Source organism: Carcharodon carcharias, chromosome 11 (genome assembly GCF_017639515.1).
Source record: "Carcharodon carcharias isolate sCarCar2 chromosome 11, sCarCar2.pri, whole genome shotgun sequence".
Lineage (NCBI taxonomy): Eukaryota > Metazoa > Chordata > Chondrichthyes > Lamniformes > Lamnidae > Carcharodon > Carcharodon carcharias.
Window position 1 is genome coordinate 74,719,148 of NC_054477.1, and position 27,354 is coordinate 74,746,501.

The 27,354-nt window shown below is 41.3% G+C and overlaps 1 protein-coding gene across 12 annotated transcripts in view; it reads right to left on the reverse strand.

Annotated features, from left to right (window-relative positions):
- LOC121283948 (mitogen-activated protein kinase kinase kinase kinase 4) overlaps positions 1 to 27,354 on the reverse strand; it is a 355,829-nt gene that overhangs the window by 144,680 nt on the left and 183,795 nt on the right. For all 12 annotated transcript variants that reach the window (XR_005944401.1, XM_041198761.1, XM_041198757.1 and 9 more), the window contains 2 exons: positions 2,759 to 2,869; positions 874 to 964 (listed from right to left, as the gene is read on the reverse strand). Coding sequence is in view for 11 of the 12 variants with exons in the window: in XM_041198761.1 (XP_041054695.1) it covers positions 874 to 964; positions 2,759 to 2,869 (202 nt within the window). In the remaining variant the exon portion in view is untranslated. The remainder of the gene's footprint in view (positions 1 to 873; positions 965 to 2,758; positions 2,870 to 27,354) is intronic.

Here is a 27,354-nt window from a genome sequence, read left to right on the forward strand (position 1 = left end):
TAAAGTGATGAATCTTGCACTTTGAGGGAAAGCCTGTATTTTTTTATTGTGTGAATTCCCCTTTAATGCAAAAGAGCATTCACAAAGAGGGATAATTGGTTTCTTGGTTATGACATCTGTTAGGTTCCAAGAAATGCTCATGTGACTTGGGTTTGTTATGAGGATGAACGTTGAAGCAAAAAGCAAATAGACAGGTAATTGGTTACTGAATTACAATTCATGCCCTGCTGAAGCAGGATCAGTTGGATGAAAACAGGCACAGTTCAGAACATACAATTTGTGTGAGGGGATCAAGCAGAGTTCTCTACAAACAGACCAGTTTTCTGTTTGGCAGCAAGAAGAAAATACAACTCCAGACATCCTTGGTGAGGCAACCCGCGAACAAGCTGAATGTTTGTATCAGAGAACTGGATCATGTACCGAGTGCATTGGTTGGTCAAATAAAAGGGAAGTCAGGATAGCTACGCCATCAGGACTGTCGTGGTTCAAGTGAGGGAGGGATCGTTAGACGTGCGCCTTGATGATGTTAGTTGTGTCTGGGGACTTCGGATGCAATGATGAATACAACTCAAGAGGGCAAAACAATTGAGTGGAAATTGAGAGATACTACATTGTAAACTCATATTGAACTGCAAGTGGTAAGGATGTAGTCTATTCATTTAACTAGCTCTATGCAAGTGTGCATATATAAATATCCTGCTCATTGCTTGTGAACTTGTGTTACCTATCCCAGTAATTGTATTGTATGTTGTAAACTTAGGAAGCCTCAATTTAAAGTAATTCATAAGTTTACAACATATAATGCAATTACTGGGATAGGTAACAGGAAGCCTCAATTTAAAGTAATTCATGTTACCATTGTTAGCTACATACCCAACTTCACTTCAGCATTTTCTGTCAGCAATACATTTTGCCCTTTGATATCACGATGAATGACATGGTGTACATGAAGATGCGACAGTCCCTAAACACAAAAGAAAAAAATTTGAAGATAATTTATATTCTTGTCTACATGCAATTTATACAAGGGGGAAACACTAGTATCTCTAGTTCGACCTGATTCCAAATTCTTTTTAAAAATTGGTTCATGGGTTGAGTGTGTTACTGGCAAGGTCAGCATTTATTGCCCAGCCTTAAGTACCCTCAAGAGGGTAGTAGCAAGCTACCTTCTTGTACTACTGCAATCCCTGCAGCATAATAAAGCTACAGACCATTAGGAAGGGAGTTTCAGGGTTTTGACCCAGCAACAATGAAGGAACGGCGATACAATTCCAAGTGAGAGAGAATTTGTAGGTGATGGTGTCCCCATGTGTCTGCTGCTCTTGTTCTTCTTGGTGGTAGTAAGTCACAGGTTTAGAAGATGCAGTCAAAGGAGGCTTGGGGAGTTGCTACAGTGTCTCTTGCAGATGCTACACACTACTGCCACTGTTTACCAGTGAAGGAGGGAGTGAATGCTTAAGGTGATGGATGGGGTGTTGATCAAGTGGGCTGCTTTATACTCAATGGTGTCAACCTTCTTGAGTACTGTTGGAGATCCATTCATTCAGGCAAATGGACGGTATTCCATCACATTCCTGACTTGTGCCTTGTAGGTGGTGGACAGGCTTTGGGGAGTCAGGAGCTAAGTTACTTGCCAAAGAATTCCCAGCTTTGGGATGCCTTTGAATATTAACTATTCTAAAAGCCACTTATTAAGAATAATAAACTGGGAGACATAGAAATTTTAAAAATAGGGACCAGATTTTACTGAAGAGAGTTCCAGATGTTTCTAAGATAGCAGAATCTAGCAGCAGCATTTTATAACAGCTACAGAACTAGTCTTGTAAGTTTAGCGTAGATTTCTGCCACAGTACCTATACACCTATGTCTGGGACTGCTGAGATGGAAAAGGGCAGACTTCATATCAAGCCAAGATGTTACACAGGTTTTTCCAATTGAGCTCAGTTTCGTCTGTTGCCCACAAAAGGAGTAGTAATAATAAAATTCTCCACAAGCCGCAACAGCTAAGAAAGGAAGCAATCTGATCTTATGCGAAGCCTGCAATACCTGTGCATTTTAAACACATTTCGAGTCTGAAGGACATTACAAATGTCAGCTAGCCCAGAGTGCCAACTTGTATTCCAAGAAAATTGCTGTGAAGGGAATAGTTTGGAATGTAATTTTGATAGGTTGTATTAATTTGAAATATTTGAACGGTAGAATAAAAATGTGATATAAAACAATGAACAGTTTATGTTTTTTTAAAATCAAAAAGGTGCATACAATTTAGTTCATGCTCCATTATCAGAGGTCCAGAAACAGCAAGATTAGATTGTTAATCAATTATTAATTGTTCATTTCTTCAAAATTAACACACATACTCCCTTCAAAGATTTGAATACAAGTCAAAGTGCTGAAACAGAGTCTAAAGGATAACACAGATGCTGGAAATCTGAAATAAAAACAAACTACTGGAAATACTCACCAGGTCAGGCAACATCTGTGGAGACAGGAGCAGTGTTAATATTGCAGGTCAATGTTCTAATAAATGATGATTGACCTGAAACCTTACGCCGTTTCCCTCGCCACAGAGGCTACCTGACCTGCTGATAGTTGCAGCATTTTCTGTTTTTATTCTCTAAAGGATATGTTGATATTAACTCTGCTAAATTTAAGCAATGGAAATAGCTTTTAATCCACTTTGATAATCTGTGCTCTTTCACATTTGTAACACCTGCAAACATCCAGCCTTTGGATTCTGTACAAGATCCATGCTTACCCGGAGTATCTCTCTGCAGATGTATGCAATCCAGTCCTCCTTCAAGGAATTTCCTTTTGTGTTTTTCACCAAATCTGTAATGGATCCTGCACCACAGAATTCCATGACAAGCTATTGTAAAAAAAAATGTAAATTACTTCAGTTGTGCAAATCTTAAGATCTTATTTAAGTTTTTTACCCGTCAAAATTCCTGTGAAGAATAAGAAAAGTATTAAACTCCTGCTTTTGTTATTCCTTTATAAAGCACTATGCATTAGATGTAGCCAATCTTCTAGAAGTTGATAAAAGTTGGACAAAAAAAGCAGAATCCTGACATAACATGAGAATGAATGGGTTATTTTCAGGTTGACAGGCTGTAAACAGTGGGATGACACAAGGATCAGTGCTGGGGCCTCAGCTATTTACAATTTACATGAATGACTTAGGTGAATGACAGACTCTAATGTATTTAAATTTGCCAGCAATACAAAGCAAGGTGGAAAAGTAAGTTGTGAGGAGGGGGCAAAAAGTCTGCAAATGGATAGACAGTTAAGTGAGGGGTCAAGTAGGTGTCAGATGGATTGTAACTTGCTTAGGTTATTCATTTAGATGGGAAGAGTAGAAAAAAAAGGACTTTATTAAAAACAGTGAAAAACTATTAAATGCTGGTGTTGAGGGGGATTGGTGTCTAGGTATATTAAAAACTAACGTATAGGTACACAAAGCAATTAGAAATGCAAATGGTTTGTTGGCCTTTTAGTGTAAGAGGTTTAGAGTATCTTTACAGTGCAGGAGGCCATTTGGCCATCAAGTCTGCACTGGCCCTCTGAAAGGGCATTTGACCTAGTCCCGCTCCCCTGCCTTAACCCAGCAACCTTGCACATTCTCTCTTTTCAGATAGTAATCCAATTTTTTTGAATTCCTCTATCAAACCTGCCTCCACCACCCTCTCAGGAAGTTCATTGCAGACTCCAACCACCCTTTGGGTGAAAAAAAATTTCCTCACATCAATCACTATTATCCATTTTGCCAATTATTTTGAATCTGTGCTCTCTAGTCCGTGCTGTTCGAATGGGAACAGTTTCTCACTATTTACCCTATCCATACCCCTCAGGATCTTGAATACCTCCATAAAGTCTCCTCTCAGCCTTCTTTTCTCCAAGGAAAATGGTTCCATCCTCTCCAATTTATTCTTATAGCTACAGTTCTTCATCCCTGGAATCATTCTCGTGATCTCCTCTGTAATCTCTCCAATGCCTTCACATCCTTCCTCAAGTATGGCACCCAGAACTGGACACAGTACTCCAGGTCTTATACAAGCTCAACATGACCTCCTAACTCTTGTATTCAATGCCCTTATTAATAAAGCCTAAGATACGATATACTATATTAACTTGCTCTCTCCACAAGCCCTGCCATCCTCAATGACTTATGTACATATACACCAAGGTCCCTTTGTTCCTGCACCTCCTTTAGAGTTTCTCCCTCTATACTATACAATCTCTCCATATTCTTCCTGGCAAAATGAATCACCTCACACTTCTCTGCATTGAACTTCATCTGACACTTGTCTGCCCAATAAATCCACCAACATGTCTATGTTCTTTTGAAGTTCAAGACTATCCTCATCACAGCTGGTATTTCCAGTCTTCGCATCATCTACAAATTGAAATAATGCCCTGAACACCACAGTATAGGTCATTAATATACATCAGGAAAAGCAAGGGTCCCAACACTGACCCCTGGGGAACTCCACTATAAATCTTCCTCCAATTTAAAAACATCCAGTCACTCAGCCAGCCAATTTGTTATCCAAATGCCTACTTTCCCTTTTATTCCACGAGCTAGAATTTTGCTCAAGTCTGTTGTGTGGCACTGTGGCACTGTGTCAAATGCCTTATGAAAATGCATGTACACATCAACAGCGTTGCCTTATCAACCGTCTGTTACCTCCTCAAAAAACTCCAGCAAGTTAGTTCCCCTGATTTTCCCCTTAATGAATTCATGCTGGCTTTCCTTCATTATCCTGCACTTGTCTAAGTGACTATTGATTTTGTCCCGAACTATATTTTTCACAAGTTTCCCTACCACTGAAGTCAAACTGAATGGTCTGTAGTTGCTGGCTTTATCCTTGCACCCCTTTTTGAACAAGGGTGTAACATTTGCAATTCTCCAGTCATCTGGCACCAGCCCTGAGGCTAAGGAAGGTTGGAGTACAAGAGTAAGAATGTCTGCAGTTGTACAGCGCATTGGTACAGCCAGTCCAGGAATGGTGTATACAATTTTTGTCTCCTTACCAAATAAAAGATATGCTTGCCTTAGAGAGTCACATTTTCATTTGTTCATGGGTTGTGGGAGTTGTTGACAAGGGCAGCATTTATTACCATTCTCTAATTGTCTGTGGTGGTGGTGGTGGTTGTGAGCCACCTTCTTGAATTGCTGCAGCCCATGCAGTGTAGGCACATCCACAGTGCTGTTGGGAGGGCATTAAAGGATTTTGATGCAGCAGTGAAGGAATGGCAATGTATTTTCAAGTGAGGTAGATGTGTAACTTGGAGGGGAAACTGGAGATGCTGGAGTTCCCATGCACTGGTAACCCTCGTTCTTAGAGGTGACAGAGGCTCTGGGTTTGAGAGATGCTGTCGAAGGAGCCTTGGCAAGCTGCTTTCACTATGCGTCGATGGCACAGGGAGTGAATATTTAAGATGATGAACAGGGTAACGATCATGCGGGCTGCTTGTCCTGCATGGTGTCAAGTTTCTTGAGCTTTCTTGGAACTGCACCCATCCAGGCAAGTGGATAGTATTCCAGCAACTCCTGACTTGTGCCTTATAGATGGTGGGCAAACTTTGGAGAGTCAGGCGGTGAGTTACTTGCTGCAGACTCCCAGTCCCTGACCTGCTCTTATTACCACAGTATTTATAAGGCTGGTCCAGTTCAGTTTCTGGTCATTAGTAACACCCAAGATGTTGGTATGGGGAATCAATGATGGTAATGTCATTGAATGTCATGGGGGAGATAGTTACAATCTCTCCTGTTGGAGATAGCCATTCCCTGGCTTTCATGTGGCATTAATGTTACTTGTCAGTTAATATGTTGACAATGTCTCGTGGCATGCAGAAATAAACTGCCTCAGTATATGAAGAGCTGGAATGGTACTGAATACATTGCAATCATCAGCTAACATCCTCACTTATGACATTATAACGCAGGGAAGGTCATAGATCAAGCAGCTGAAGACACCACCCTGAGAAGCTCCTGCAGTAATGTCCTGGAGCTGAGATGATTGGTCTCAAAAAAACATTCCCATCTTCCTTTGTGCTAGGGATGACTCCAACCAGTGGAAAGATATCCTCCACAATTTTCATTTAATTTTACTAGGGTTCCTTGATGTCACACTTGGTCAAATGCTGCCTTGATGTCAAAGGCAGTCGCTCTCACCTCACCCCTGGAATTCAGCTCTTCTTTCCATGTGAGGACCTGTAATGAGGTCTGAAGCCAAGCGGTCCTGGTGGAACCCAAACTGAGCAAGTTATTGCTGTGCAAGTGCCATTTGATAGCACTGTTGACTACACGCTCCATCACTGAGTTGATGATCGAGAGTAGACTGATAGGGCGGTAATTGGCCAGATTGGATTTTTCCTGCTTTTTGTGGACAGGACATATCTGGGCAATTTTCCACATTATGGAGTAGATGCCAGTGTTGTAGCTGTGGTGGAACAGCTTGGCTAGGGGTGCTGCTAGTTCTGGATAAAAAGTCTTCAGTATAACACCCGGGACATTGTCAGGACTTTATTATATCTAGTGCCTTCAAGTGTTTTTTAAATCACATGGAGTGAATCAAATAGGCTGAAGACTGTGATGCTAGGGACCTCAGGAAAAGGCAGAGGTGGATCATCCTCATCGTTTCTAGCTGAACATGGTTGCAAATGCTTCAGCCTTGTCGTTTGCACTGATGTGCTGGGCTCCCCCATCATCGAGGATGGGATGTTTGTGGAGCCTTCTCCTTTAGTTAGTTCTTTAATTGTCCACCATCATTCAAGACTGGGTGTGGCAGCACTGATTCTGATCCGTTGGTTGTGTAATCATTTAACTCTTGTTGCTAGCATACTAATTCTGCTGTTTAGCATGCACATCAACCTGCATTGTAACTTCAGCAGGTTGGTATTTCATTTTTATGTACACCTGGTGCGACCCCTGGCATCCTCTCCCACACATTCAATTGAACCAGAGTTGGTTCCCTGGCTTAATGGCAATAGTAAAGTGAGGGATATGCCAGGCCACAAGGTTAAAGATTGTGGCTGAATACAACTCATGTCGTTGGCACGCAGTACCTAATGGATGCCCAGTTTTCAGCTGTTGGATCGGTTCTGAATCTATCCCCTAAAGGAGAGGGGCAGTGTCACATAACATGGTGTAAAGTGCCCTCAGTGCGAAGACAGGATTTCCACCTCAAGGACTGTGCTGTCATCACTCAAACCAATACTGTCGTGAACATATGCATCTACAACAGATAAATTGGTAAGGATGAGGTCAAGTAGTTTTCCCCTTTGTGTCCTTCAGCATTTCAGCCAGGTCAGTCAGTAGTGATGCTACCGAGCCACACATGGTGATGGACATTGAAGTCCTCCACCCAAAGTACATTCTGCTCTTGCTACTATTACAGATACGAGGACAACAAGGTGGATTAAATTACTACTGTTCCCCTCCTCTACCTGTGACAGCAGTAGTTTTAATTTCTAAGTTAACTTGTTTCCCTTAGTTTCCTTTGCCTTGTTGGAATGGGCCATGGTGCATTTCCCAAACCCCTGTTTATGTTGTCCAATATTAAAAATAACCCACAGCAAATTCTTTAAAGTGAAATAAAACTAGGATTTATTAACACATTCAAAACCCAAGGGATAGATTGTGACACATTCACACTCATGAGCATACAAGAGAGAAAAGAAAGGGATAGAAGTTACAGATTGCGAATTACTTAAAAAAAAATCAAAAACGTATTGGCATTAATTCACATGAGGAGAGTCCAGTAAGTCAATGTCTAATGAGATCCTTTCAGATGGCTTTGTCAGGCAGAATTCCTGGTTTTTGTCCTAGGAACTCGATTGAGGCAGTTGAAGATGCAGCAAAGTCTTCTTGCACTCTGGAAATTAGTTCACTCTGTAGGAAAAATACAGGGTTCTTTCTGGAGATTCAACTTTGAGAGAGACGGATGTCAGAAGCAAGCTGCAAACTTGGAGACCAATTTTATCTTGAGGTTAAACCACAACTGAAGACAGAATCCAAAAGCTCTATATAAAATGAAAGCAATTCAAACAGCTCAGTTCTCGGTCATGTGACAAAGTGGTTTCAGGTGGTCGTTCAGCTAATGATGTACTTTAAGGACGTTCATTAAAACCCATTGCATTTTGAGCAGATAACTGTGGAACCATTGCCACAACACTGGGGATTAGGGGTCACAATAATTCTTCCTTCGTTCAGGGCTGGCTGGTGTGGATATCTCATCTACGAGTCCTTTGTGTTGGCTTGGCTGGAATGTTCATACAGTGCAAGGGGTGTTACATTCTAGGAGAATGATGAGTTAGCCCTTGCCCATTTTTATAAACAGAATTTCAACAAGAGAATATTGGAGAGAAACAGATTTTTAAGATTTTTTTTCTTCACGCCTTCTCGGCTTGACACACCTCTACCATTGGGGGCAAAATGAATTCTATTTCAATCTTTTTTTAAGAAAAGATGTTGAAGGAGAAGAGAAAAAAGTAAAGAGGCATACATTCATTCTCTTGTTCACTCTTTTATTAAAAAAATGTTACTAGGGGAAATGTCAGCTCCCTGCTGTGTTCACAGGTTTTACCCACAGGAGAGGGTGTCAGTCAATGTTCAACTTCTTTTGTCAGTTAAGAAGCTCCAAGATACAACTCCAAGGTATTGGGGGAGCTCCCGTGGCTCTGGAGCTCAGCTAGGTCAGGGTCCAGCATATGCTGAATTTCCTGCCTGACGTGGACTAGCTGGTCGGGGCTCAGCTGGGACAGCTTGATTTATTGTTGGGAGTTCTTCAACATCCACGTCATGGACCGCTAGTAGGGTACCTCCAGCAGATCGCTTTGAATTTCTTTAAATTTCCTGAGCCACATCCACCCAATGCTCTTGGGTCAGGATTACTGATCGGGCATCTGAGATTCAGAGGACTACCATCCTGGCAGCCGAGGGTTCAACTGGGGAAACCTCCTATCCCTCCTTCTCAGTTGACCTCTCCTAGCTACCCTCAGATGTGTCCACCCTCTGGTGGACACTCACTGGCTGACTGGGCTCTGGGTTCAATTTGGTTCGAAGTGCACTTGACCTTCCCTTTTGGTAGTCCTAAATGCAGCAGGTCAGGGTTACTGTCTTCCCCTGACCCATTAGCTTGGGGAGGCGTTGCATCCCAACCTGTCTCATTTTGTTTGGGGCACTACTGCCCAGCTCCAGCTGCACTGCCCTGCAGCTCATCAATTAGGTGAGGTGTCTCCCTCACCATTTGCACGTCTACTTGTGACTTTCCCTGTTCTCCCTCGAAGGTTGGAAAGATGATGTGAGCTAGCCAGACCTCCTGTTCATCCCGCAGGGGTACGTGCTTCTTTCTTCTTAAATCGTTCTGCCTGTTTTGGGACCTTTTTGCATCCCTGCTCTGCCCTGTATTTTTGGGGATATCTTCACTCACAGGGGTTGGGTTTCCTCACCAGCTCTAGGGGTATTTGGGAACCTCTCAGGTTTGTTTGGGAATCTCTCGGGACTGCCTCCAAATTCGGAAAGGCGGGTTTGGGTAGCCATACCACATGTTCACCCAGCAGGGATGCAGGCTCCTTTTGTTTTAAATCTGGGCAAGGTAGTTTCTCACCAACTGAGTATCTATTTGGGGACTTCCCTGGCATCTAAAATTGGAAAGAAGGTTTCAAACAGCCAGACCTCCTGCTCATCCAGCAGGGGTATGGGCTCCCTTCTTTTTAAATTTGCTAGCCGGGTCTGGGGATTTTTGTATCCCCATTTATCCCTGGGGAGAAGGATTCCACTAACCCCTCTTTGGCTGCATCTCCTCCAACATTTGCTATTCCCATCCCAGCATGTGCTTCCCCCTGGCCCCTCAACTCAGTACCACCCACCCATTTTTGATGCCTGGGAGTCAACTGCAACACTTGCTCTGTCTTTTGGGTGGTGGCAAGCATGGATCTGTTCACAGGGTAATGACTTCCCCAATGTAGTTACCGTAGGGATGGGCTGGTCCCTGTTTGGTCCCATGTCCTCTAGGACACCCTGGCTCACATGAGGCTGCTTAGCTTCCACTGCTCTTCTCATGTGGCTCTTTGGCTCTGTGAGGCAGCTCCCTTAATATCAGCTTTGCTGCCAGGGAATGGCCATGTTCAATTTAGCAAAGGTGGTGGTGTTGGCCAACTCTGTCGCTGGCTCAGTCCCTTCATCTCTTTTGAAAACCGTTTCCCTGGCCCCTTTGAATTTTACTGACCTAATCTCAGCCCTCTTAAATCCAGGTAGCTTTCCCTGAGCCACCTTATCGCTGATGGGGGCTGGGTTCTTTCACCACCCCCTGCAGAGCCTCAATTTTTTTTCAGCCTTCTGCCACACTGCAGAGTTTTGCTGAAATCGTTTGGGTTGTCCAGCCTCTCTGAGCTGTTCTGCCTTCTCAGGACACCGTGCTTGGGAGTTCTCCAGTTACTCGTCCGTAATATAATTAATTCCCTGTGTCTCCTTTCCGTCTCCTTTTGGAATTCCCTCTGCTTCCTGAGCCTTTAATTTCATCTCCTGCATCATTTGCTGGTGAACCAGTTCGCTCCCTTGTTCTCTTTCCTAGAACACTCTCTCTTGTCTTCTCCTTTCCAGCTCCAACAGCCATTTTGTGGCTGGGGTAGTTAACTTAAATAGAGGTCTCCAATCAGTTTTTGGTTTTGAGTCTTCAATCTGTTCTAGATAGGGACTGTGGCAAAAAGGTCTCAAAAGGTATCTGAAGTACCTCGGGCTTTTTGGCCTCAGGAGAAACTTTTACCAAGCTACAAATCTCAACTGTCCCTGATTTAAGGAGGCTAAAGTTTCACTAGTTAGTACTTCCTTTTCCATACCCATCTTTGTAGTGTAATTTACCATGTTGCTCTAATGTGAGATTAAAAGAATTTGCTGCAGTACGTGTATTTGTCTTACAGATAATTTCAGCCACTGAATTTTTTCTCTTTGGCTTCCAATCAGTTTCCTTCAGCATCTGATTCAGGCTCATTTTAAAATTTGGACCCGTCAGATTTTTGTGCACTTTGGTCAAATTTTGGCTCATGAATGGATCAATCCTGGACACGAGCTCCCAATTCTGTTACAGACACGATGATGAGATGGATTGAATTACTGCCCATTACAGTGGTGGTTTTAATTTCTAATTTAATTTGCTTCACTTAGTATCCTTTATCTTGTTGAAATGTGCCATGGTGTGTTCCCCAATCCCAGTTTATGAGGTCCAATGTGAAAAATAACCCACAGCAAATTCTTTAAGGTGAAACAAAACTAGGATTTATTAACACATTCAAAACCCAAGGAATGGATTGTGACACACATTCACACTCAAAAGCATAAAAGGTAGAAAGGCATAGAAAGAAAAGGATAGAAGTTGCAAATTGCAAGTTACGTAAAAAAAATCAAAAAAGTATTGGCATTAATTCATGTGAGGAGAGCCCAGCAAGTTAATGTCCAATGAAAATTCTTTGTGTGGCAGAATTCCTGGTCGTTGTCCAAGGAACTCAGGTGAGGCAGTTGAAGGTGTAGTAAAGTACTCTTGTATTCTGGGAATTAGTTCACTCTACAGGTGAGATACAGGGTTCTTTCTAGATGTCCGACTTTGAGAAAGATGGAGGTCAGAGACAGGCTATTAGCTTGGAGTCTGGTTTTCTCTTCTGAGGTTAAACCAAAACTGAAGACAGAATGTAAAAGCTGTATAATTAAAACAATTCAAACAGCTCAGTTCTCAATCATGTGACAGGGTGGTTTCAGGTCGAACCATTCAGCTAACATGTTAAGGACACTCATTAAAACCCATTGTGTTTTGAGCAAATAACTGAAATCATTAGCACAAGTTTGGAGATGAAGACTCAATAGATTTTATTTTGTCCAGGGCTAGCTGGTGTGGATATCTCATCTACACTTTCTTTGTGTTGGCTTGGCTGGAATGTTCATACAATGCAAGGGGTGTCACATTCCAGGAGGATGATAAGTTAGCCTTTGTCCGTTTTTAAAAACGGAATTTTAACAACAAAATATAAAAGAGAAACAAATATTTAAGATTTTTTTATGCCTTCTCGACATGACACTACCCTCAATGCTTCTTCCAAGGAGCGTTCAAGATGGAGGAGCAATGATTCATATGAACATACAAGTTAGGAACAGGAGTGCACCATTCGATCCCTCAAGGCTGCTCCGCCTTTCAATAAGATCATGGCTGAGCTGATTTTGGCCTCAACGCCACTATCCTGCCTACGCCCAATACCCTCAGGCTCCCTTGTTAGTCAAGGTTATCTAACTTAGTCTTAAAAATAATCAATGACCCTGCCTCTACCATTCTCCGAGAAAGAGTTCCAGACTCTCAACCCTCAAAAAAATTTATCCCATTTCTGACTCAAATGGGATACCCCTTATTTTGGTCTCCCCCACAAGGGGAAACGTTCTTTTAGCATCCACACTGTCAAGCCCCCTCAGGATCTTAATACGCTTCACTCTTCTAAACTCCAAAGGATACAGACCCAACCTGTCCAACCTTTGCTCATAAGATAAGCCCCTCATCCCAGGAATGAGTTGAGTGAATCTTCTCTGAACTGCTTCTAATGCAATGTCTTTTCTTAAGTAAGGAGACAAAACTGTACACAGTGCTCCAGATGTGGTCAAACCAATGCCCTGTACAACTGTAGCAAAGCATTCCTACTTTTATATTCAATTCCCCCTGCAATTAACAACAACAGCATCATTCCATTTACTATTTAGCAAATGAAAGAGAGCAGTAGGTGGCAATCAGCAGGAGGTTTCCTTATCTATGACTGAGCTAATGCCATGAGAATTGATGGGGTCCAAAGTCAATGTGAGGACTCCCAGCATCACCCATCCTCACTGTACAACCACAGCTAGTAGGTCTGTCCTGCCATTGGGACAGGACATATCCAGGGATGGTGATGGAGGGAGCCTGGGATATTGCCTGTTAAATATGATTCAGTGAATATGACTATGTCAGGCTGTTGCTCAACTAGTCTGTGGGACAGATCTCCCAATTTTGACACATATCCCTAGATGTTAGTGAAGAGGATCTTGCAGGATCAACTGGGTAGGGCAAGACTTTGTTATTTCTTTTGTCTAAATCAGTGCTGAATTATCCATCTGGTTTTATTCAGGTCAATTTTTTCATTGCAATTTGATAAAATTAAATGGCTTGGTGGGCATTTCAGGGGATAGTTAAGTGTCAAGCTACTTTGCTGTGGATCTCAGTCATGTATAGACCAGAACAGATAAGAACAGTAAATTTTGTTCTCAACAGATTTTATTGAATCCAAAGGACTTTTACAATAATCAGGTAATTTTATGGTCATCATTTCTAGGCCTACCTTTTTTTAAATTTCCAGGGATTTATTAATTGTTGCCTAGGTGGATCTGAATTCGTGGTATTGGTCCAGGCCTCTCATCCAACAAGATTACCACTATGCTACCATTGCATTATTATTCCATGCAACAAATGTTCACTGGATTTGATTCCTGGGATGAGAGAATTGTTCTCCAAGTAGAGATAGATGAAAATAGTGTCATGGCAATGTGTCGTGTCTAATGTTGAACATTAATCTTTAAATTTCATCAGATGATCAGGTATATATTGAACTTCTTTGAAAGGGCTTTTGCCAACCAAAGACATTGACTTTAAAATAGCTGCCAATTTGCATTTGTGAAAGACACATTCCCCATCATGGAGTCAACAAGTCTGCAGAACCGTCAGACAGACAATCCCTTGGAGGTTGAAAAGTTCCTTTCCACATTATCAAGGGGGAAATGGATGACTCAAGGATTAAGAGCTTAGATATTAATATTCAAATCACCTTATGACTATCACAATGTTAACAGGACACGGAATTAATCGGCTGACCTGTTGGAGGCCACATTGATTTATAAAGCTTCCAACAACAGGTGAGAGAGAATCCCACTGTCAGAGGGGGCAATGGTTGTGCAGCTTGAAAGCCACAGTCATATGACTACAGCCATTTTTACTGCCAAGTGTAGAAAGGTGCAGCACAAGCTGCTAAAAATCAGAATAAGAGTCTGTAAAATAGACCAGTATCATCTCTCTCTATTGTCATGTTCGGTGCCCCATCTCTAATCACATTTTGGAAATACATCACAGAGAGAGAATTTCAATTGAAAGGAACTTCAAGTGCCATAACAGCCACTTTGGAAAAAGATGGAACACTGTTTAAAAGAGATCGTCTCCAGAAAAATAGCCAATTTTCTTCAGCTGCAACAGCTGGAATTTCAAAACCACCAAAAGGAACATCAGAACACACATTTTTTCTGTCTTACAGACTTTAACTCTTTATCAATTCCACCTCCTCCGCCCTGTAGCCTATTCTGTTTAGCATGCATGTGTGCGTGTGCGCCACATGATTCAGAACACATTTTTACCTTCTTAAAAAGTCTTATTCTTTTACCTGAGTGAATTTCAAACAATAAAACTAACTCCTTACTTATAAACTCAAAGGATCTGGCTGGCTTATTTCTTCATATGATCAAGTACAAACTGAAATGAAAGAATCAACTTTTTAAAAATTCAAATTCTTGTTATAGCCAGCCTCAGGGGTGGAAAAGGGTGATTTATTCACCCCTCCAGACTTGGTTGTAAAAATAGGCTTGTGCGTTTTGGAGTTTAGAAGAGTGAGAGATAATCTCACTGAAGTATAAAAAATTCTTAAAAGGCGTGCAAGGGTAGATGCTGACAGGCTGTATGCCTGCCTGAAGATTCTAGAACTAGGGGTCACAGTCTCAGGATAAAGGGCCAGAAATTTAGGACTTAAGATGAGAAATTTCTTCACTGATGTTTGTCAATCTTTGGAATTCTCGATTGCAGAGCCTCAGGGTGCTCAGTTAATGAGTATATTCAAGACTGAGAATGATAGATTCTTGGAATCGAAGGGAATCAAGGAAATGTGGATTGGGAAGGAATGTGAAGTTGAGGTTGAAAATCAGCCACAATCTCACTGTATGGTGGAGAAGACTTGAAGGGACAAATAGCCTACTCCCACTCCTATTTCATATGTTCTTAAATGCTAGAAAACCCTATTTTGTCACACATTCAATATTACTGTATATAAAGAATTAAAACCAAAAATGGCTTTGAAAACACTTTTTAAAAAACAGCATTCTGTGTCACTCAATTATCTTTTAAACAGGACTGTATCACGAAGAACTGATCTGTTCTGATAGTGCAACATATGGCATAACATATGTGGCAAGGCCTCCAATGAATGCAGAGCAGGTTACATTGCATAAAGAATTTGCCCACACTTTTTCTTCCTTCAGCTGCTGTTAAAGCTTTAAATTATTTTCAAGCACTCTACTAATCAATTTTGCTAAATGGCAAAAATTTCCCCCACTTGGATGTATTTTATAAAAAGCATCAGTTTTACTTGTCCAGGATATGATCATAATCTAGTTTAATGTTCTACTATAGTTTTGGGAAAAGAGCTGCATTGTTTTGTTTTGGATGAGACGTTAAATCGAGGCATCTATCTATTAAGATGACAAAAGATTCCATGGTACAACTGGGGAGATGACAAATGGTTATGTAAATGCTAGTTCATTTTATAACCCAAATGCACAAAAAAAATAGAAAATTATTCCTAGATTAAATAACTTGTTCCACCACAGTTCATCAGAACACAATGAAGGTAAGCACTTAAATGTTTGACATGTTTTTGTGATGGGAAAGTATTCATCTCTCCTCACCATAAGTGACCCTTTTCCTTCTTTACAAGCCTAATTAACAATGTTCTTCTCCTTCAATAGTTAACTATTATTGGGATAAGAACACAACAGATGAGACGAGTGGTTAGTTTCATACACTACAGGTATGCAGTTAGAAAGAGTTTATATATGGAAAAGATACAGCTTTGAAGACTTTATCCTCATCACCTGAGCATGATTATTTTAGTCTTTCTTTACTGCAGTCTACTTTAGCTTACTTTTTCTATATTCTCTACATATTCTATTCCACTTTCCACGTAATTTGTTTTTCCCTATTTACAGAATCTTCACCACAGAGAATTCAAGCTTTATTAAAGGAGTCAGATTCTGAAAGTGCAGCCCTGCAAAGGCAACATAGGAACAAAACGTTCTACCACCCTCAAGCAGACTGAGTGGTACAAAAGCTGCAGTGAAACAATTTTGAACTTATTGACCTGTGTGGATCTTCCCCAGCCAATGGAGTACACCAGAAAGAGAGATGTACATTCCAACTTTAAAACAGCTCTTTGCTTTGCCTTATGAATCATCCTGCAACTACAGTGGGGTTCATATACACCACTAGGACAATGAGGAACTGATGCAAAACTGCCGCTTGTTCTGAAATATAAGACTCTTAGTTCAGTAAGAGAACATCCTTAAGTGCAGACTTGCAGCCCCTGAGCAACATACACCTCTTACAGTTCTGGGAGAGCACAAGTCTCAAATGAAAGACTAAAATTGTTTCAGTTATTGATAACGAACATAAAATTATATTAAGTGCATGGAAATTCTTTTGGTCTTGATATAATTTTTTTTAAAAACTTTCAGAACACAAAGTGCCAAAAAAATGCACTCATTTTAAAATAATTAATTCAACTGACAAGGGATACAACCGTCCAAAAATACACATAAATTAAGTTCAACAGAAAATCTGTACACACCAATCCTGCTCTTAAACTTAAAAGCCCATATAAGACCACACAAGAGTTTTTAATTAAAAAGGACAGGAGATTGAGGGGTGAAAATGTAGCTACAGAATGAACAAAAAGGGGTTGCACAAACGTTTCTAAAAATGGAAAGCTACAATGTCCTGAAAACAGAGTAATTTGAGAAAGAGCAGATGGATAGACGCCCTTGAAAATCTTTGCTTGTCCAATAAAAAGCAACAGGGTATTGGGAAGCAGATGACATTGACAAAAACAGTGCATGAGTTTTTGCTTATACATTTAATAGCTGGCAATGATTTCTAAAGAATAGCTACACAAAAAGGTAGTCTATCTATTTACCTGGATCAAAACCAGATTTCCTGTGCACCCATCTACATATGGCCAAAATAGTTTTGAAAACTATCACCCAGAGAAATAAAAACAAAATGAGCACTAATTCCATGTTCATACTGCAATGGAGATTTTTTTTAAATAGTTCAACAGTGTGACGAATAAGACTTTCATAATATTTCACTTTGTAACATTACATTCATAGACTTCAAACATCATTTTCACTGCTCGAGATGAAAGAAATATGAAAAAGTTAATTCATCTTTACTTTCTGATGCATTTAAAAAAAGCAACGGTAATGAAAAACTGGACATCAGAGGCAGATGGGAAGGAACAGATTCCTTTTATACATTCTTTTAGATAATATCACCACCTTCATTCTTTTGGTTATCTCTTTCTATCACTGCTTGCTTGTCCCAACAAACCACCACCCCCCCCGCCCTCCCCAAAACCTTTAAACCAGCTTATATTTCACTCCTCTATTTTTACTTAGTTCTGTTGAAGGGTCATGAGGACTCGAAACGTCAACTGTACTCTTCTCCGCCGATGCTGCCAGACCTGAGTTTTTCCAGGTATTTTTTATTTTAGATTCATTTGCTATTTTACTGAATGCTGCGTACAAACTGAAAAAGTTTTTTTATAATTTTCTCTAATGTACTTTGCTCCTTTCCTGAAGGAGAAGAGCTTCACAGCTCTCAAAACCCCCCTGGTATCTTGTATAAGTTGCCATCCTTCAAACGTGAGTCTATTCAAGAAGTGTCACCAAGTCATGACACCTTGAAAGGAGCACAGCAGAATCTATTCCTATCAGACAACATGTGTAACACCCATTGTTCAGGAATGGTTAATTGATCTTCAACTGATAAGTAATAGTTTCACACTTGGTAAGTTACTTAAATAAACTACCAAGCCCAGAAAGAGTTTTAAGAATTTGCACTGATGAAGAAAACCCAACTGGGATAACGGACTCCTCTCAGTGAAAGGCAGTTCTTCAATCACAGACCATGAGCTGGGACAAAAAACAAATGGCACAAATTTGTCAAGGTCCGATTAAGGAACAGTGGTAATGGATCACAGATTAGCATAGCTCCTCATCATCTCTGCACTGACTATAGAATAAGGTGCTGACCTAGTCAAATTCAGTTAGGAAATAAATTGATCAGACAGATCCAAACTTACACATTCAGAATTATCAATAGAAGAGCCGAAGTAGCCGTCTGCTGCAGCTATATTAACAGATTGCTTAGAGTTGCCTCCTGTCATGACAAATTGGAGAGTCAGGGTCCACGAGTAAATTTTGAAAACGTCCAAAATCCAAGCCAGATAGCAAGTCTTTCCTGATGAAAGTGTCTTTCCTCTAATTTCTACATTCAGTAATGCAGTGACAATAGATACCAAGATTTAAATTTACAGTGCTTTGTCATCCACAGAAAATAAATTGCTTGTGCATGTGTGAAGTTTGCACACTGAGTATATACAAACTAAGAAGTCATAATTAACAACAAACTCAAGATGAGCATGAAAATCAAAAACTTAAATCATGCTGTGCAGACATATTCCTGGAATTTACCCCTACAGCAGTTGACAAAAAGCAGCGATTCTGGTTCTAGTGAGTAGCCAGTTAGCTTAACATCTGTCATTGGGAAAATGTTTGAGTCTATTATAAAGGATGTAATATCAGAGCATTTAAAAATGCATAACATAATCAAGCAGAGTCAGCATTGCTTCATGAAGGAGAAATCATGCCTGACAAATTTATTTGAATTCTTTGAGGTAGCAGCAAGCAGGATAGATAAAGGAGAACCAGGAGGTGCGATATATTTGGATTTCCAAAAGGCGTTCAACAAGGCACCGCACACAAGGCTACTTAATAAGATAAGAGCCCATGGTGTTGGGGGTATATATTAAGATGGATAGAGGATTGGTTAATGAATAGAAGACAGAGTTGGGATAAGGTATGGCATCATGTAACTAGTGGAGTGCCACAGGGATCAGTGCTGGGGCCACAATTATCAATAATATATATCAATGACTTAGATGAGGGCAGTGAATGTACTATCGCCAAGTTTGCGGACGACACAAAAATAGGTGGGAAGACAAGTGGTGAGGATGACTCAGTCTGCAGAGGGATATAGACAGGTTAAGTGAGTAAGAAAAACTTGGCAGATGGAATATCATGTGGGAAAATGTGAAGTTATGCACTTTGGCAGGAAGAATAGAGGTGCTGAATATTATTTAAATGGAGAAAGACTGCAGAAAGCTGCAGCACAGAGGGATTTGGGAATCCCGCACATGAATCACAAATAGCTAATATACAAGTTCAACAGGTAATAGGGAAGGCAAATGGAATGTTGGCATTTATGTCAAAGGAAATGAAGTATAAAAATAGGGAGGTCTTGCTAAAACTATACAAGGCACTAGTTAGACCACACCAAGAATACTGTGAACAGTTTTGGTCCCCTTATCTAAGGGGAGATTAAACTGGCATTGGAGGCAGTCCAGAGAAGGTTCACTAGGTTCATCCCAGGACCGGAGGGATTTTCTTATGAGGAGAGGTTGATTAGGTTGGGCCTGTACTCATTGGTGTTTAGAAGAATGAGAGGCAACCTTATTGAGACATATAAGACTCTGAGGGGGTTTGACTGGCTAGCTGCTGAGAAGTTGTTTCCCCTTATGGGAGAGTCTAGGACCAGAGGGCATAATCTCAGACTAAGGGGTCACTCATTTAAGGCAGGGATGAGGAGGAATTTCTTCTCTCAGAGAGTAGTGAATCTATGGAATTCTTTACTGCAGAGGGCTGAAGAGGCTGGGTCATTAAGTATATTCAAGGCTGAGATAGACAGATTTTTAGTCAGTAAGGAAATCAAAGGTTATGGGAAAAGGGCAGGAAAGTGGAGTTGAGGATTATCAGATCAGCCACAAACTCATTGAATGGCCTATTTCTGCTCCTACATCTTATGGCCACATCAAATTTGGTCACAATCTAAGATAAAGTTATTCCAAAAATAATTCCTTGTTAAGTAACAGAGCCAAAATTGATGGTTTTATTGTGAATGGTAATTAAATATTTTGGGGTTTCAGTGCATAAATACACTTCCTTTGGACTTGAGCATGGGAGGCACAAATGGGGAATCTGCAGCTGATAGTGAAGAAGATAACTGTAGACTCCAGAATTATATCAATGGTTTGGTTGAGTGGTTGGTGGAAAAGTGGCAAATGGAATTCAATCCGGATAAGTGAGAGGTAATGCATTTTGGGAGGGCAAACAGAACAAGGGAGTACACAATAAACAGGAGGATATTGAGGGGAGGTACAGGAAGTGAGAGATCTTTGAGTACATGTCCGCAGGTCCCTGAAGGTGGCAAAACCAGTAGATAAGGTGGTAAAAAAGCATATAGTATGCAGTTCTTTATTGGATGAGGCATAGAATACAAAAACAGGGATTTAATACTGGAACTGTATAAAACGCTGGTTAGGCCACAACTGCAGTACAGCTGTGTACAGTTCTGTTCACCACGTTACGGGGGGGCATAATTGCTTTGGAGGGAGTACAGGGGAGATTTACGAGAATGTTGCCAGGGCTCGAAAATTGTAGCTATGAGGAAAGATTGGGCAGGTTAGGGTTGTTTACCTTGCAGCAGAGGAGGCTGAGGGGTGACTTGATCAAGGTGTACAAAATTATGAGATAGAGTGGACAGGAAAGACTGTCCCTAATAAAAAAGTCACTTACCAGGGGGCACAGATTTAAGGTTGGTAAAAGGATTAGAGGGGATATTAGGAAAAACATTTTCACCCAGAGGGTCATAGATGTCAGGAATTCACTGCCCACATTGGTGGTTGAGGCAGAAACCTCAATTCATTTAAAAGGTACCTGAATCTACACCTGAAGTGCTGTGACCTGCAAGGCTACAGACCGGGTGCTGGAGGGTGGGATTATAATGGGCAGCTAGGTTTTTCAGCCGGCGCAGACACCACAGGCTGAACGGCTTCTTTTTGTGTCATAACTTTTCTGATTGCTGGTTCCTGATGTGGTATTGATCCATACAGAACAAGAATTTTCCAACTTAACCCCATACATTTCAACTGTTAGTGCTTCATGCACATATCAATGTCAATGAATAAAACCAAAATTTCCCACCCTGTCTCAAGCTCCTCTTTAGATATTTCCCCATAATGTCCCACAATTCTCTACCGTGCAAGTGTGGAGCTTGCAAACATATAAATAAGGGGCTGAATGGCCTACTCCTGCTCCTCCACCATTCAATAAGATCATGGCTGAACTGATAATGGCCCCAACTCCACATTCCCACTTACCGCCAATAACCTTTGACTATATTGTTAGTCAAGAATCTTTCTATCTCTGCCTTAAAAATATTTAATGAGCCTGCCTCCACCACTCTCCAGGGAACAAAGTTCCAAAGACTCTCAACCCTTAGAAAAAAATTCTCATCTCCATCTTAAATGCTATAACTCTTATTTTTAAACTGTACCCCTTAGTTCTAGTCCCTTCCACAAGTGGAAATATCCTTTCACCATCCACCCTGTCAAGTCTCATCAGGATCTTATATGTTTTAATAAGATCACCTCTCATTCTTGTACTGAACGCCAATGGATACAGGCCCAGCCTGTAAAACCGTTCCTCATAAGATAATCCTCCATCACAGGCATCAGTCAAGTGAACATTTTCTGAACATTTATATCCTTTTTTAAATAAAGAGACTAAAACTGTACACAGAACTCCAGTTGTGGTCTCACCAATGCCCTGTACAACTGCAGCAAAACATTCCTACTTTGATATTCCATCCCCCTTGCAATAAACAACATCATCATTCCATTTGCCTTCCTAATCACTTGCTGGACCTGCACACTAACTTTTTGTGATGGTGGTTCATAGTGGCTGCACAGGGTTGTTATAGGAAGAGTGCAAAAATTGGGAATTTGGAGAGTGTAGGAATTCTCTGGTAATACTGGGGTGTACATCTCAAACTGAAACTTAGTTTAAAATTGTAATTTAACTCAGAACTTTATAAATCAAAAAGAAACTGTAAGGCAGTTAACAGAAAATACCTGTTAGTGGCAGTTAATCGTCAATAAGCTGAAAGTAGTTGTGTGAATAGTTGCTAATTAGTGAACAGGAAGGCTTGTTACTTGGGTGTGGCTCAAAATAGTGAATAAAGTAAACATTATTGACTAAGGCAATGAATAGTCACACAAGAAAAGCATCGTAAATAGAGTCCAAAGGCTGAGAGTTTGGTGACAGTGAAAATTCAATTTGTTCCTTATACTCCACACGTCTATACAGAGAACTGTTATTTGGGCACAGTGGGAACGCAGAATGATAATAAGGTGTCATTTTTTGCCTCCAATACCTGTAGTGATCCATGTAAACTTGCAGCAATGTATATTTAAAATTTTTGTCCACTGTCCCTTCAAGTATAAATAATCTAGGCTAGGATAGGGCAGAGCAATGTGTGTGCCTGGGCTTTTATGTGGAAATTTGTGGACAGTGAGTCTATCCCTAGAACACAAATCTGCAGTTGATATCTCTGTCTTGAATTTCTCCAGCTCAATCGAGAGAGGAGGAGAAACATTATGTGATAGCTTTAGGGAATCATTAATTAGAGAGACACTTGGCATCCTTTGTAGGTAAGATCAAGTTTTTTTTATTTGTTCATGGGATGTGGGCGTCGCTGGCAAGGCCAGCATTTATTGCCCATCCCTAATTGCCCTTGAGAACCGAGTGGCTTGCTAGGCCATTTCATTTGTGTTCCAAGTGTTCCACGTGGTTTGCTGCCTGCCTATTGTCAGGACAAACAGTTTGATAGGATTTTGGAAACAGGGGGAGGATCCAGTTATTAGGGCTAACCATAGGTATGAACAGATTACAGAAATGAACACAAGGCTTAAGAAGTGGCATGTGAAAGAGGAATCCCATTTGGAATCCAATAATGGGACAATGGCACCAGTGCCGGGCGTAACATTGGGACGTACTCCACCTGAACTTGGCTGGGACCAGGGTCCAAGCAGCAACTATAAATGGGGCAGCTACTACAACTTTAATTGAATTAAATGGCAGGATGGAAAGATGGTATAAATAGTTCAAAGGGAAGAGAGTAGAGTAACAGAAACTGTGCTTTTGGCACCACAGGTACACAGAAAAATAACAATGTAAAGTAATGTAATTAGGAAAGAGAAACAAGCGAGTAAAACATTAAGAGTCATAGAGGTCTACAACACAGAAACAGGCCCTTCGAGTATCCATCGGTCAAACAAGTACCTAACTGTTCTAATCCCATTTTCCAGCACTAGGCCCATAGCCTTGTATGCCATGGCATCGCAAGTGCACATCCAAATACTTCTTAAATGTTATGAGGGTTTCTGCCTCTACCACCTTTTCAGGCAGTGAGTTTCAGATTCCCACCACCCTCTGGGTGAAAATATTCTTCCTCACATCCCCTCTAAATCTCCTGCCCTTACCTTAAATCTATGCTCCCTGGTTATTGATCCCTCCACCAAGGGGGAAAAGTTCCATCCTGTCTACCCTATCTTATGCCCCTCATAATTTTATACACTTCCATCATGTCCCCCCTCAATCTCCTCTGCTGCAGGGAAAATAACCCCAGTCTATCCAATCTCTCCAGCCCAGGCAACAACCTGGTAAATCTCCTCTGCGCACTCTCTAGTGCAATCACATCCTTCCTATAACGCGGACTCCAGAACTACATGCAATACTCGAGCTGTAGCCTAGCCAGCGTTTTATACAGTTCCAGCATAAACCTCCCTGTACTTAAATTCTATGCCTCAACTAATAAAGTCAAGTATCCCATATGCCTTCTTAACCACCTTAACTACCAGTCTCGCTACCTTAAGGGACTGGTAAACATGCACACCAAGGTCCCTCTGATCTTCAGTACTTCCCAGAGTCCTTCCTATCATTCATCATGTATTCCCGTGCCTTGTTTGTCCTGCCCAAGTGCATCACCTCACACTTATCTGGATTAAATTCCATTTGCCGCTGATCAGCCCATCTGACCAGCCCGTCTATATCCTCCTGTAATCTAAGGCTATCCTCCTATTTACCACCCCACCAATTTTCGTGTCATCCGCAAACTAACTTATCAACCCTCCTATATTCAAATCTAAACAGTTTATATATACCACAAACGGCAAGGGACCCAACACCGATTCCTGTGGAGACCCACTGGACACAAGTATCCAGTCACAAAAAAAACCCTTGACCATCACCCTCTGCTTCCTGCCACGCAACCAATTCTGGATTCAATTTGCCAAATTGCCTTGGATCCTATGGCCTCTTACCTTCGTTATCAGTCTCCCATGCAGGACCTTATCAAAAGCCATGCTGAAGTCCAAGTTGACTACATCAAATGCATTGCCCTCATTTACACACCTGGTCACCTCTTCGAAAAATTCAATCAAATTGGTCAGACATAACTTCCCTTGAACAAAACCATGCTGACTGTCCTTGATTAATCTCTGCCGCTCCAAGTGTAGATTAATTCTGTCCCTCAGAATTGCTTCCAATAGTTTCCCCACCACTAATGTTAGACTGACTAGCCTGTAGTTCCCTGATTTATCCCTTCCTCCCTTCTTGAATAACAGTACCACATTGGCTGTCCTCCAGTCCTCTGGCACCTCTCTTGTGGCCGGAGAGGTATTGAAAATTATTGCCAGCACCCTTGCTATCTCCTCCCTTGCCTCACTCAACAGTCTGGGATACATTTCATCCTGGCCTGGAGTTTTATCTACTTTTAAGCCTGCCAGACCACTTAGAACCTCCTCCCTTTCTATGCTAATCTCTTTAATTATATGACAGTCCTTCTGCCTCATTTCCATATCCACGTCATTCCTCTCACTTGTGAACACCGACACAAAGTATTCATTTAGAACCCTACCTACATCTTCCGGTTCCACACACAAATTACCGCTATGGTCCTTAATAAGCCCTACTCTTTCCCTAGTTATCCTCTTACTCTTAATGTACTTGTAAAATAAATTTGGATTTTCCTTTATTTTACCTGCCAATGTTTTTCATGCCCCATTTTTGCTCTCCTAATTTCCTTTTTAAATTCCCCCCTACAGATTCTATACTCCACTAGGGCTTCCGCTGTTTTGAGCCCTCAGTGTCTGCCATAAGCCTCCCTTTTTCTCTTTATCCAATCCTGTATATCCGTCGGCATCCAGGGTTCTCTGGATTTGTTGGTCCCACCCTTTGTCTTTACTGGTATATAGTGGCCCTGTATCTCCCTATTTTCTTCTTGAATGAATTCCACTGCTCTGACACAGATTTACCTAAAAGTAGATGCTCCCAGTCCACTCTGGCCAAATCATATCTGATTTTATTAAAATCAGCCTTCCCCCAATTTAGAACTCTGATTTCTGGCCCACCATCCTTGTCCTTTTCCGCAAATCCGTTAGATTCAAGGTTGTTATGATTACTATCTGCAAAATGCTCCCCCACTGACACCTCTGCCAGTTGCACGGCTTCATTCCCTAAATTAAGTCCAGGATCGCCCCCTTTCTTGTAGGACCTTCTACATACTAGCTTAAAAAGCTCTCCTAGATGCATTTTAAGAATTCCGCTCTCTTTGAACCTATCACACTATGACTAACCCAGTTAATCTTGGGGAAGTTGAAATCCCCCATTATTACTACCCTATTATTTTTACACTTCTCTGAAATTTGCCTACATATCTGCTCTTCTATTTCTCTCTGACAGTCTGGGGGCCTATAGAACACTCCAGCACTGTTTTTCAGTTCTACCCATATGGCTTCATTTGAGGAGCCTTCTAAATGTCATCCCTCCTTACTGCTGAAATTGATTCCTTGATAAATATTGAGATACCCCTCCTCTTTTACCTCCTTCCCTGTCTTGCTTGAAAACCCTACATCCTGGAATATTAAGCTGCCAATCCTGCCCCTCTCTCAACCATGTCTCTGTGACAGCAATGACATCATATTTCCATGTGTTAATTTGTGCCCTCAACTTATCTGTCTTATTTGTCAGACTCCTTGCATTAAAATAAATACCATCCAACCTTGCCAAGTTCCCTTGTGCCTTAACTGGCCAATAATTTCTATGCTTTCCAGACTCACCTGCTCTCTTCTAATTTTGACTGTGCATCTCCCCCTGCTAAGCCTCCTTTCAGGATCCCATCCCCCTGCCAAGTTAGTTTAAACCCTCCCCAACAGCAATAGCAAACTTCCCCGATAGGATGTTGGTCCCATTCCGGATCAGGTGTAACCCATACACCTTGTACAGGTCCCACTGCCCCCAGAAATGGTCCCAATGTCCCAGAAATCTAAAGCCTTCCCTCCTGCATCATCTCTCCAGCCATGCATTCATTTAGACTAAACTATTTCTATACTCACTAGCACGTGACACCGGAAGTAATCCAGAGATTACTACCTTTGAGGTCCTGTTTTTTCATCTGTTTCCTAGCTCGCTAAATTCTGCTTGCAGGACCTCATCCCTCTTTCTACCTATGTCGTTGGTACCAGTACGTACCACAATCTGTTTGCCCTCCCCCTTTAGAATGCCCTGCAGCCGTTCAGTGCCATCCTTGACCCTAGTACCAGGGAGGCAACATACAATCTTGGAGTCACATCTACGGTTGCAGAAACACCTGTCTGTTCCCCTTACTTGAGTTTCCTATCACTACTGCTCTTCCCCTTTTTTCCCTCCCCCCGTGCAGGTGAGCCACTCACGGTGCCACAAGCGTGGCTGCACTACCCAGAGGAACCATCACTCTCACCGTTTTCCAACACAGAAAAACGGTTCTCAAGCGAGATGCAACCTGGAGATTTCCTGACTACCTGCCTGACACCTTTAGAGTTGAAGGTCGGGTAAGGGTATATGCCCAAATAAGAGCACTCTGTGCAAACATGTTATAAGGAGCAAATTGAATGAATTGCAGCTGCGATTTCAACTTGGAGGGAATGACATGGCATCCAATACTGAAGCACGGCTGCAGGATGTTCAGGATTGGAAACCACATATACCAGGTTATAAGGTCTAAAGGTAAAATAGTGGAGGGGAAGGAGTAGCCTTTGCAATTAAGGATAGAATCGCTTCAAAGCTAAGAAGATATAACAAAAAAAGTAAGCAGTAATTGGAGACTTTATGGGCAGAATTAAGAAATAGAAAATAATTTAAAACTTTAGTGGGAGTTGTGTATAGGCCCTGTGGTAAAAGTGGTAGATTGTACAAATGCAGAGATAAGATAAGCATGTAGCAACGGCAGTGTGGTTTTAAAGTGGGTTTTTAACTTTCATATGCAGAGTAACACATCTCAAAAGTGTAGTGGATTTCTTGGATATGTCTAT